The 13,645-nt window shown below is 36.2% G+C and overlaps 1 protein-coding gene across 1 annotated transcript; it reads right to left on the bottom strand.

Annotated features, from left to right (window-relative positions):
• Positions 1–231: 231 nt before the first annotated feature.
• LOC137925539 (facilitated trehalose transporter Tret1-like) lies at positions 232–13,645 on the bottom strand. Its single transcript, XM_068768998.1, has 8 exons — positions 13,553–13,645; positions 11,723–11,952; positions 7,481–7,801; positions 6,211–6,316; positions 3,683–3,757; positions 2,935–3,152; positions 1,534–1,716; positions 232–736 (listed from the first exon to the last, which is right to left on the bottom strand). The coding sequence occupies exons 1-8, from the start codon at positions 13,587–13,589 to the stop codon at positions 503–505; spliced, it is 1,404 nt and encodes a 467-aa protein (XP_068625099.1). The 5' UTR covers positions 13,590–13,645; the 3' UTR covers positions 232–502.

The raw sequence follows: 13,645 nt of genomic DNA, 5'->3' as shown, positions 1-13,645 counted from the left end.
ATTAAATAATACACATGTTGCGAGAAATAAATATATTGGATGTCTGGTGGCAGATTTGTGTTTTTAAATACTATTATTTAATAAAAGTAATATACGGGTGGTGCTGTGGAATGGATCGTGCAGATTTTATTAGGGGAACCTGAGAGTAATGTCGCTATCTTAAGTTAAATTAACACGACTACATTTTTAACAAATTTTTATTTCTAATCAACAATATATTCACCTTTATCAACAAGCTTCTGTCATCTAGTATAAAAATCAATGCCGGAGTAGTAACAAATCAATCGGATTTTCTCTAAAATATGTCCCCTAACTAAGCGGCGAACCGTGATAGTTCATGTTTCGTCTTGTGTTTTAAGTTTTATGGACAGCGAAATAGAAGCGAAATGTATCGAGTTTCTGTTTCGCTGCCCATAGAACGCCCCCTGACACGGCGGCGCCTGTGTGCATTGCACTCCCTGCACTATAGGTTAAGCCGCCCCTGACAATAACTCCACTATACTCAATTTGACCGCGTTGGTTTTGAAAAGAGATTCTGAATTACGTCGACAGTCAAGCCTTTAGTTTCAGGTACATAGAAAACGGAGTAAATAGCAGAGAGGAAACATGCGACTGCGAATATATAGAAGACAGGGCCTAGGCCTATAGCTGACACGAGAGGGTTGAAGATGAACAACACCACGAAGCTGCAGATAAAGCACCACTCCACCGCGATCATGGATGCCAAACTCCTGATCTGAAATAAATTTATCATTACTTTATTTAACATATCATACAGAAGAGTCATCACAATCAACAAATACCATCTAAGTTCGGTTTTATAGAGCGCTGTCTTTATCACACATTGCTCCGACTTGATATGTATAAAGAATAATTAAGACCAACTGTATTAATAAAATAAATTGCCCGATTATAGAAAATTTCAATGTTATTTAATATTTGTAAATTACAAGAAAGTCAATTAATTATTAGAAATAAGGTTTTAATTGGTGTTTATTTTAAGCGGGACAAGATTATAAAGATATCAATATTGAAAGAATTATGAAAAAACGTGTGAGTGAATGACAGTGACGCCATCTGTCGAAACTTTCTCATACCAAGTTAGAAACCTTTGTGGACTTACGCACAACAACTTTGCTAAAGATCATTACATGATTAAATGAATAGTTTACAATTCTATAAAGGACATACAGACAACAACAAAAACATTTCGTAATGGCGTTCCATATTTAACAGCCATGGGGTTTACGAAAAGTATATATATATATATATATATATATATATATATATATAATTACATTATGATTGTAATTGTTTATGGTATACGATATTATGGTACAGCTGATATTATATATATTATTAATTTTATTACATATACTTCTATATATGTTTGTATATATTTTTTATATATATATAAAGAATTTATGAATTTGAATTCAGAGTTCGACCAGCTATATAGCTAGTTATAACTGCCAGGTTGCTTGCAGAAGAGATTTTCAAGCACAGCAAGGAGAAGAATATTACAATACTAACCTCTGGCAGGAATATCTCAGCGACGAGCACAAAAGGCACGGTACCAGCTCCGCAGGTGTAAGTAATCACGAAGAGATACATGAAGAGTGCTGTCACCCAGTGCGGACCCCAATGTAGGTGAATCTGGGTGCCCAGCACCACGCAGCAGACACCCGATGCAATAGACGCGTAAATCATCAGGTACTGGAGGATAGAATAAACTTTAATTACATTTAAAGTTCAAAAATTATTTGAATATCATCCTATATTTCAAAATAGCAATCCTTAGCTCGCTTCATGTAGACACATTCCTTTTGTTGGTGTAATTTCAAACATTTCAATCTTGATAATTATGAACAAGCAAAAAAATATCTTTTCTATCTTTGAGACTTTAGTAGCACAACCAAATCATTGGCGAATATAAAGCTCAACGAATCCGCTGGCTTGGTCACTTGGAGCGAATGGGATCGGATCGGAGCGTGAAGGTAGCGTACCTGGAAAAACCGAGGGGTCGAAGACCAGTGGGTAGACCCAGGTATCGCTGGATCGATCGCGTTGAGGCAGACTTGCGCGAATTGAATGTCAACCAATGGCAGACGATGGCGCAAGATAGAGGAAAGTGGAAGTCTCCCGCTTCGGAGGCCAAGACCCACTTTGGGTCACTGAGCCAGCGGAGTAAGTAAGTAAAAAAATATCTTAAAAGTTTTTTGGAAATTAATCTCCACATATATACAGTCTGATTCAAAATTCGCGAACTGCATGCATGCATTCATTTAAATCTTTTACTATTTGTATGTACGTAAATACGTGTGCGTGTGTGTGTGTATGTGCGCGTGTGTGCATGCGTGTGTGTGCGTGTTGAGTGTGCGTGCGTGTGTGTGATATAAAGTTGTTAAAGATGTCAAAATGAAAATGTCAATGTGAGTGCCTAAATTAGCCACGCCCCGGGAACGGCAAATAAAACCAAGCGATCCGATCAAGTTCCAATTGAGCACTAATTTATTTTATAACAAATAATGCAATTAACTTAATATCTAGGTCACGATGACGCGCGAAGCAAATATTAAATCAAAATGCATGTCCTTTGTAAGGACTATTTGATTTCTGCATTAGCAATTACAAGCTAAGGATATAAAATTATATTTTTTGACCGGACTGTCATTGCTGTCTAAATGGCATTTGTAGATTGGGCGTGTTTGGAATGGCAGGGCGCTGTGAGATCCTGGATCAAAACCTCTTTTAAGAGAGTGAAGCCCCTGGACTTCCATAGGAGCCTCTGGCAGCTACGTATTACTAATTAAGAGGCCAGGTCAAGTGCAGGCGAAGATAATTAAACGCGATATATTCGCTATCATACGTCGCTCCAAAACTAAATAAATCTTATTTTAAACCAAAAAGGGGGGATGGGAACCTTTAACTTACCCGTCTGCCAATCCATTCCACAAGAAATGCAGCAAGGAGTCCCGTCACAACAGTTACAATGGCGGAGATGACACTGCAGACTGTTGGAGACGTATCCGGTACAGCCTCAGCGAAGAGCGGTTCCGCGTACACCTGCACCACCATCAGACCTTGGAAGATGGCCGCCGTGTACAGCACAAGAGACATGTACATTGCCCGCCGTGTCGACTGTGATTTTTCTGTGAAAATAATATCATTTTATATATCTAATAGATTCAGGCGTTACTTTGCGGAAATCCATCGTAAGAATGGGACTAATATATAGCTACTTCCGCTATGCAGCAGTAGTCGTGCAATAAAGTGCACCGCCCGCCAGCCCGCTGATAAATGCGCGTGCGGTAAACAATGCTAATTGCACAACTACCACCGTTAATTCACTCAACACGTGTTTTACCCCTCCACGGGGCATCCTCAGGAGTAATGTTGCACCGATTAGTGCCAAGCACAGAGTCCACAGAGACTCTGCTGCATGGCGGAAGTAGTAATATATTGGTTCTTTTGTTATTTAGCTTTGTAAGAAATAATTGTTATATATTTAAATAAATAAATAAATTATTTACTCTAGAATAAGCATTTATTTCGTCTCTTACACTGCACCTAGCATCATGGGTGGAAGCCTATGTTCAGCGGTGGACATCTTACAATCTAAATGATGAAGAGTGAATAGAAACAAAAGTCTGAGATTGCAGCTATTAAAATATATACTTACTGAAAAATTCCCAAGGCGACATTTTTGTTTTCACTGTGACTTCATTTTGCAATTTTTCCGTTTCCGGTGTTGAATCTGTTGTTAAAAAAAACATTAATTTTGGACCTAAATATTAGTACTAGGCATGCTGATGATCATTAACAATGAGATGATGAGATAAGAGGCTGTATAATACAAACACCACACTTATTTAAGTGCTTAACGTATTTTTATATAACCTATTTTAAATTTCATTTGGCTTTCAATACTACATGTCCCGTTATTTGTAGCTAGAAAACGCATTGCTGAAGTTCATACCGCCACTTATTCTCCCAGCGCTAAAGGTTTAATAAGTGGTATGTTAGCCTGGAGAAAGGTACGAAAAGGATTGCAACATATTGTGAAGGTAGAAGAAAGAAATGTATAGAAGATGAAGGATGTGATAGGAACATGACAAAAATTCCGTGAAAAATAAGAGCAATGCCGTGTTGTATGTTTTTCTGGACCCGTTGGGTGCATCTTGTACGCTTGTAACATGTTGAAAGTCAAGGATTTTTTATTTTGTAAATGAGGTTTTGAACTTTGCTTGTATTTATTTATTTCTTCGCTAGATCTTTCACTCTTTTTACTTTCTTGCATCACAAATTCTATCACTTTTTATGATTAAACATATTCCTTGCTTTCGTCTCCTTTCATTCTTGACCACAATCCTTGAATTTAGATTTTTTATGTTAACAACTTAGATGCCGATCTCGCGCCGGCGCAAGATGCCTACTGATCAACTTATATCAGCCAGTACGGCGTCGGCATCGCGTGAAGTAATATGCTAACGTATATCTACGTTCTAACTTCATTAGCGAAATATTTAGTTATTTTTTATATATTGTTTTTTTTCGCCTGCAATATGAGTATGAGAAAGGGTCAGCCACGTACCAAAAAACGAAATACCCGGCACTGATAGAAAGAATACCTATCGCAGCGCCGATCTCGCGCCGGTGCGTGATATTTTCAATTTCTTATTTTTTATTTTAATTACCTTATATATGCAAATGACACTTAATTAATAACATTTGAATCCTCTTCAAACAAATAAACAACAAAAAAGAAAATAGGTTCTTTCTGACTTAAGTTTAAGACACTGGCAGGAATGTTGTTAAATTACATTTTTTTTATTTTATTTTTTTTATTTAATGGATTCAGGCGTTACATTGCGGAAGTCCATCCTAAATAAGAAAGGACCAATATCTAGCCACCTCCGCACATGCAGTGGTTGTCGTGCATGAAAGTGCACCGCCCGGTTGACTCGGTGTTTAGCACTAATCTGTGTAACAACTCCTGAAGATGCCCCGTGGAGGGGTGAAACACGTGTTGAGTGAATTTACGGTGGCGGTTGTGTAGTTTGCATTGTCTGTCGCATGCGCATTTACGAGCGGGCTGGCGGGCGGTGCACTTTCATGCACGACAACCACTGCATGTGCGGAGGTGGCTAGATATTGGTCCTTTCTTATTTTTTTTATTGATACCTTAAAATTATCTTGACATATTTTCTTAAACTTATATTTTATTACTATAATTTGCTTATTTAATTTATGGATAAAACTGTCTTATTATTACTCTCTAATTTTTTATTTTTTGGAAAATATATCTAGATTATTTTAGAAAAATTGTCTGGTGCTGAACATCACTTATTAGTAAGGAGATGGTTTCTCTCTTCACGTTTGCACACAACTCTATCTTACAATCATACTTTTGCCATCAGAACATGGGACAGCTGGTGATAGTCCACCAAAGTCTGATCCACCGCATTATCACAGATGCACGAGAGACTCCTTGAGTTTTTTTTGTATGGCTCCCGCTATTGGGGGCCTCTCGTACCCCTATCTTTGGTGGGACAGGGACTTTACGGGCAATTTATTTTTTCACATAGTTATTTATTATTTCCATTCTCTAATTTCGTTCTTTACATATTCTTTCAATCTATTATTTCATGCCACATTTCTGCTATCTTTCCCTTTTACTCTGTGACCTTTCATTCCTCCCTCATTACATGTTACATTTTATCTTTATTTCTTTTCGTTTACATTTTTATCACATTTTATATACCATTTTGAGTTACATTTTATCACATTTTTTCTTATTGTCTATTTAAAATTTTTCTTATTTTCTTTAAATTTTATTTTTTTTGTATCCCTTTTTAATTATTTCCTTGCAGTATAAGAGGAATTCTTCCCTAGTATCCTTTCCGCCTATCAGGGAGGCTATTGACTCCTCCCTGATTTTAACGCCAGACCAGCACTCGAATTCGAGCCGGAGTCCCCCGAATGCGGGACACTGGGCCTCAAGGTGGATCACGGTCTGGTCCACGCCCGGTTCACAGAAGCACGAGGGGTCCTCCTTGAGTTTAAACCTGTGAAGGTGTTCCGAGAGTCCAGTGCGCTGTGAACATCTGGATCAAGACTGTCCAACTATGTTTGGAGGAGCATAAGATACACTGTGTTGTATTTTACTGTGCCTTATAATCCGTGATTATTTATAAAATAAATACATACCATCTAGTTCTGGGTTCATCGCTCTACGTATATTTTCAATTTCCTCTTCAACTGTCTTTGAATTTACTTTAGTCGCTCTGTAATAAGCTATTGCTCTGGCTGCGTCCTGAAAAATTATTAGAACCTATATTTAAGTTTAACAATCATAGCAGTGACATTGATTAATGGACTGTTGCACGATTTATAGACCTCAGAAATGCCGGACATTTGTCTTCGACCATGAGGAAGGCGACACTTTCTTCTATCATTAAAGTTTTGTTAAGTAATACAACTTTCAAGTTAGAAGAAATTCTCGTCTGAAGTCGCAGTTGAAAAGGCACATCGTAGGTGCAACCGCCTTTGGTTGTGTCCGGAAGATTGTGAATAGCGACCAAGGGCTGGTAGACGTGATAGACAGCATAGTATAGGCCGTAGAAAGTCGCTGAGCACGGACAAAGCAAGACTAGTCATTAGATCCACAAAGCATAAACCTCCCCCAAAGATATCTAGGGGGGATATATCGTAATCGCTACACTTGGCAGACGGATTGGAGATCGCTGCTGCTCATCCTTTGCAAACTTGTGAGCAGAACATGCAAGTATGGAACCGTCGAATTATTTTACCGGTTACTAAACCGCCTTTGACCACCAACTCGCCTATGGAAATCGACGTGGTGGTCGAAGATGAAGCAAGCAGACTCAGTTCCTGTTCATTCTGACCTTGAAGAGACCTGGGTGATATTTCTTAGGAAATAAGAAAGCCGGCAGATTGTTCGATACCACGTACGAGTTATCGCAATTCTCAATCCTCTGGGCTATCATTGCCCAATTTGTATATATATATACTCGCATCCTAGCGAAATAACTCTGGAATGTTTTTTTTATCATACGTTAAAACATTATTGTACTTTAACATACGTGCGTTTGTTACGTATTTGTAAATGTCTGCATAGCTTGTATACGTTAATAAAACTAAAACTATGCTTTTTTTAATACTCTTTCCCCATTTTTTTTTCGGGGCAGAGATATACACCCTCCTACTTTCACCTTCCTTTTCTCATCCTTCACAGTTTCTCTCTTTATTCCCTCTGCTATCCTTCATATTTTCTATCATTCAACATATAGCATTCACCCACATCACATTTACGCATCGCCTCCCATCCCTCGCCACACTTCATGTTACATCACCCACCACCCTGCAACAAAACCGCAAGAAGGTGTGGCAGCTGTCCTCCTGTTCCACCTATTTCCACTGACACTACGTTAAAAGTATAAACAATATTTTAACTCACCTTTTCCAAACCTTTAGCCATTAGATGCGTTGGTGATTCCTTCATCAGCATGATGAGTATCGCTCCAAGAACTGCCATGGAGAGACATGCGTACGTCATGGTGTCGTAGTCCAAATAACCTCCCATGAGATACGACGCCAACATCCCCATCCCGTAGAAGATGATGGGCATTGACGTCATGGCTCCACGGAGAAACTCTTGACAGATTTCGCTTACGTAAATCGGTACGACTAATACAAGACATGCGCTCAAACCGGATAGGAAAACTGAAGCAAGTATAGCTTCGACTCGATTGCTTAGTAAGACAATAATCCATGCAACCTGTGGACAAAATTTTAATCATGAAAATTCCAGGACATCTCACTCGTATATTTCAACCTGTTTACTATTAAGGTTGTGGGGAATCCCCCATACTGTGCTACTGTGACTACTACGCAATGACACTAAACATCAATGCGACATAATAAGCATTTAATTTAATTGAACGCTCCACATTGGTGACCCCAACGTGATCTGATCTTCCTGAGTTTCTAATTTCTTTTATAATCATCAGAACCTGTGTCTGAAGACGCTCAAACTTCCAGGTGAACTGTTCCAGTCGAGGACGAACACCACGACAGATCTGTCAGATTTCACTTCACGCTTAAAAACTAATATAGTAGTCATCGTTTAAGACTTCGTAAAAGGCCTCTCAAATACAAGTCATATCTACGTAAGATACGACACGATACTAAGAGCTGTTCATCCAGCATACTCCGGCCTACATCATATGATCAAGATGACAGAGAAAGTATTTGAGTTGATGATGAATGGTAAGACCACCACATATCAACACCATAGATTGTCTGAAACAGATTTCCTGATAAACAAGAATATAAAGTCTAAGAAAGAAGAAAATAAGATTGACGAAAAAGAAAAAGTAAATAATAGAAATGGCAGGCAGACTAGATCAGGTAGCAGAGTGTAATTAAAAAAAATCTGATATAAAGTCTTAGAAAGAAGAAGATAAGATCAATAAAGAAGCAGGAGAAAAAAAAAAGAAAGGACAGGCAGACTAGATCACGTAGCAGAGAGAAATTAAAAATTTACCGCCCATGAAATGGTCTATGGAGGTTCTATGTATATATTATTACTACGTAATGACACAAAACGTCAATACTATAATACTTAATCTTTCAATTCGAATATTAACATATAGGTATACATATCTTATATGAAACATAATCTAACAATTCACATAGTAATAATACATTAGGCTAATAAAAATGTCATTATCATTTTAACTTTAGGTTGTCCTCAGCTGGACATTTCTCCATAAATTCTTCATAAATTCCTTCTCCATAAATTTTCTTTAGGTATGACTACAACAGGCTCGCATCCTGTACCTTCTGATGACCTCAACAAGGTTACAATATGGTTCTAGATGATAAAAATAATAAATGTAACATTTTAGAAACCTGGAGATAAGGTGACGGAAGTGAGGTGATGTGTGATAAGGATTGAGAGATATTGTGAAGAAAAATAGAGGAAAGAATAAAAGAAATTAAGAAAGAAGAAAAATGAGCATGAAAATTAATTAAAATTATGCGAAAAATTATAAAGTAAATATGGATCTTGTAGATCCTTGGTAGAGGTTGAATGAGAGGTCCAAAAATTTTTTTTATGATATTGAAAGAAACAGGAACCTAAAATAGATCCTTAAAGAACATTTCAACGTTAGTAAAAAACTAAAATTATAATATCATATTTTATACATAAGTTAAGACAAGTCTAAATATACGAGATTATCTCACATCGTAAGGAAGGAATGCGTAACGTAATAAACCATTATTTGACAAGAATTAATCATAATTTGCTCCATTAACAATGGCTTATAAATGTCTCGTATAAACGAAAACATAATTAAAGTATTAACCATATCGAGCACACTTTGCGTTGTATTCTAAATTTTAAACAAAGTAACGATAAAAACTAATGAAGTGTTCCATAGACGAACAAACATGACTGATATTGCTCTGCAGATTGTTAATTTAAAATTGCAGGTCACATTACAAACAATGAAAAAAAATTACAAACAGTAAACACATTACAAACAGATATGAGTATCATACGTAAGATGTACACAAGACCTAAGTAAGAAAAGGACCATTATATAGCTACTTCAGCCATGCAGCAGTAGTCGTGCAATAAAGTGCACCGCCCGCCAGAGGACTCTGTTTGTCACTAATCAGTGTAACATTTCTCCTAAGGATGCCCCGTGGAGGGGTGAAACACGTGTTGAGTGATTTAACAGTGGTAGTTGTGTAATTTGCATTGTTTGCCGCATGCGCATTTATCAGCGCGCTGGCGGGCGGTGCACTTTATTGCACGACTACTGCTGCATGGCGAAAGTAGCTATATATTGGTACTTTTCTTACTCCATAATTTCTCCAACCTTTTTACTGTAACTGTAAACATTTCCCCGCTCTGTACTTCACCATCACAATATCTATTAGATTTTTATGAGTACGGTAAATAAATTGCTCGACTGATTCAAGTGATCTTGGGAGGGAGGGAGGGGGGTAGACTCGACTTTCAGTGAAGAAAGTCTATATTAATCTGTTAAAATAACATTTGAAATGATAATGACGATTAGTCTCTCTTGATCACGCCACAGCTTAAACACGATTGTTTTGTTTTCATCTTTAATTAGTGTAATTATACTTTGTAGAACCTTCTTATCACTTAACAATCTACGCACCAGGTAAATGCGCACAGATGGCGCTTACCTGCAGCTTCATTATCACCTTTCTTCATCACATCTGTGATGAGAGTGTTTTACATTACAAGCTGGTATTACTTGTAATATAATTAAGACTTCATTTGTATTTATTTCGGTGATTTATATATGATTTATTTCGGTGTTTTATAATATGTTGAGTTTTTATTAAATAAATATTTAATTGTATGGTCAACAGCAGCAACTTTTGACGCATCTATAGGAGGTACGGTTGCAATAAATCGTCTCAGGCCAGTGGCGTAGCTATGGTATTTGGGGCCTGGGGCAGATTGGGGCTTGGTGCCCCCCCCCCCCCCAAAGAGTCGAGAGTTAATATATATTTCTATTTATCTTTAAGTAATATTTATTATTTTGTCATTTAGGGCCCTTTTAAAAAACACTATGTGTTTTGCGAATGAAAGGCTTAAACTCTCTGTATATTATAATTTGTAACCGTTTCCTTTTTTTTAATGTTCATATTATTTAACAATTTTTTTAGCACAAAAATAATAAAATACGATATTCTTTTTATGTTATTTACTTTAAATTATGGTTTTCATTTTTCTTTTAACATTTCATTATTCATCATTCAAAAAAAAAATCAAAAAAATTATTTTCAACTTTGGTGCCCCCCTACTTGAGGTGCCTGGTGCGGCCGCCCCGCTCGCCACCCCCTAGCTACGCCACTGTCTCAGGCTCTTAGCTGATCACGTTTGCCTGATATTTATAATGGCACCAGCCCGTTACACTTGAGTGTCAAAAACTGCCAAATAATTATCCTGGAACTTCCTTGAAATCTAATCAAAAAAGGTTCTATATCAGTGCTGTAGGCGCCGAGATTAGCACAACTCCTGAATAAATATATACACAATATTATCCTGATACAATGCATTACGTTCAAATAACGTAGTTATAACAAATTGTTATTCCAGAGATATTTTCCAGAGAAGTTTTTATTGTTTTATGGTTGAAGTGGTTAATAAAAAAATTTACATCTTCCAATGAGACATGCATATGCAACGTCGATAAATATATAACTCTTTACATATTTATATCATTAATAATTAAAATACATATTTTTGTATGACCAATTATTTATCGCCTGTTCAAATAATAAATAATAATCAAATTTATTTATTAATGCACTTCAAAATTGAACAAAAAATGTTACGTAAAAAAAATATTTACAACTAACTTTATATTGTTCTATGGTTCGCTGCGATATTAAATCAGAAATGAGAAGATTCGCAAAATTACTGAAGTCGGAGCTCGAAGAATTGATTGTCTAAAGTGGCAGTAGGTTCGTGCTACACAAAACTAAAGCAACCGAAGATCATCAGGATCATAAGGTAGTCGAATAGTGATCATGAAGCGGTAGACATGGTAGCCCCCCCCCCCCACTTGGTAGACCGACGAAAAAGGCGAAGTAGTAGGAAGTCAACCAGTAGTCTACCTGTCAGATAATATTATAGAAATATACTTACAACTTGACATATAGAGAACAACATGCAACTGTATTTCCTTCCCAACGCGTCCAGAAAGTACCCAGAGAATGGAGTGCTGACCAAAGCGCTGATAGAAGAAAGACTGCCGAATAGTGCAACTTCAGTTTCTGTCATTGGACGGTTCAGCGTTGTGTTGGCAGAAGAGAAGAGTATCAGCGTCGATGATGGCCAGGTATACATGATACCCATGGTCAAGACGAGGTAGCTCACTGAAAAAAAAATTATCTACTATTTAATGGAATCAGGCGTTACCTCGCGGAAGTCCATCCTAAGTAAGAAAAGGACCAATATTTAGCCACTTCCGCACATGCATGCATTACACCAATTATTAGTGGACTCTGTGCTTGGCACTAATCGGTGTAACATAACTCCTGAAGATGCCCCGTGGAGGGGTGAAACACGTGTTGAGTAATTTGGCGGTGTCGGTTGTGTGATTCGCATTGTTTGCCGCATACGCATTTATCAGCGAGCTGGCGGGCGGTGCATTTGTTGCACGACTACCACTGCATGTACGGAAGTGGCTAAATATTGGTCCTTTTCTTACATAAAATTATCTACATCAAGCAAAATTAAACTATGAAAATATTCCTTAATATACAGGTGATTGCTTATAGGTATAAACATGCAGTATGGTATACGCTAGTCGAAAATCATAGCCTTCAGAAATAATAAATAGTTTTGATAAAATAACAATAAAAAGCGTAGAACTAAACAAATACAATGGGGTTTGTAAATTTTTTATTTATAATTGTAAAACAAAAAATCATAAAATTAGAATAATATATTTTCAACAGTGGCGTACCTAGGGGGGGGCGGTGGGTGCGGTCCGCACCGGGCGGCACTTACCTTGGGACGGCATTTTTTATATTTACTTATAGTTGTAAAAAGCAACTTTTTCATTTCAAATTTATTTTCTTTCTTAAATAATAAATGATTATTATAAGTTTAATATTTGATTTATATAAATTATAATTAACTTTATGATTTTGAATATTATTCCTCGGTGTATATAAATACATTTTAGTGTTAATTTTGGATTCTAATTCAAGAACAAGATAATAATTTTATTTTATTGTATTCATTAAAATTCGTTGAATTCGTAAAAGGATCTTTACGACTTTGTTCGGCAATTTTTCCTAACTAATTTTTTTTTATGTCAGTTTATAAATGTCATTTCTTTTGAAAAGCTTATATGATTACTTTGAAGTCATATATTAAAATTTTTTTAAATCAAAAACCACTATTTGATTGACATATAATAGAAGGGGCGGCAAAAGTTCTAGGTACGCCACTGATTTTCAAACATATATATCTGGAACATACTGTGAAATAGAGTAATATGTCCTTTGAAAGAGCCTATGCTTGATAAATTTCATAAATTAAAAGATAGATTCACAGCATCGCCTGATATTTTTGTAGTCGCATATATTCACTAACATATAAGTGAGACACAATATAGACATATCTTGAATTCCATTGTTTTTAATCATCTTTTAAATATTTACGTGATTTGTTATAATAATAAAACATTATCACATATAAATACAAGAAAAATTGACAAATTTGTTGCAAAAACTAAAGTAATTCAAAATTTAGTTTATTTTACAAATTCTTAGGTCTGAAGCACTTATAATCCGAACATATTAAAGAGTCAACCTTACGTCAAAGCTAGATATAATCCGTCCATTTGTATAAAGTTTTTAATTTTAAATTTTTATTAAAATATTATTTAGATATATAAACAGAACACTGCAATATACATTTAATTTAATTAGTGGTTATTTTTAAAGAAAGAAATATATATATTACCAATGCCCGTAGCTAAAACTTGTACGATTATAGACATTTCTTTGTTTTAAAATATCAACACAATCGTGAAATCAAAACTTTTAAAAACGCCGC

This window comes from Battus philenor, unplaced genomic scaffold, assembly GCF_028537555.1.
Source record: "Battus philenor isolate CCGP_79_NKW_IND1 unplaced genomic scaffold, ilBatPhil1.0.hap1 SCAF_27, whole genome shotgun sequence".
Taxonomy (NCBI): Eukaryota; Metazoa; Arthropoda; class Insecta; order Lepidoptera; family Papilionidae; genus Battus; species Battus philenor.
Note: the sequence above shows the minus strand (reverse complement) of the source record. Positions and strands in the feature narration are given on the sequence as shown.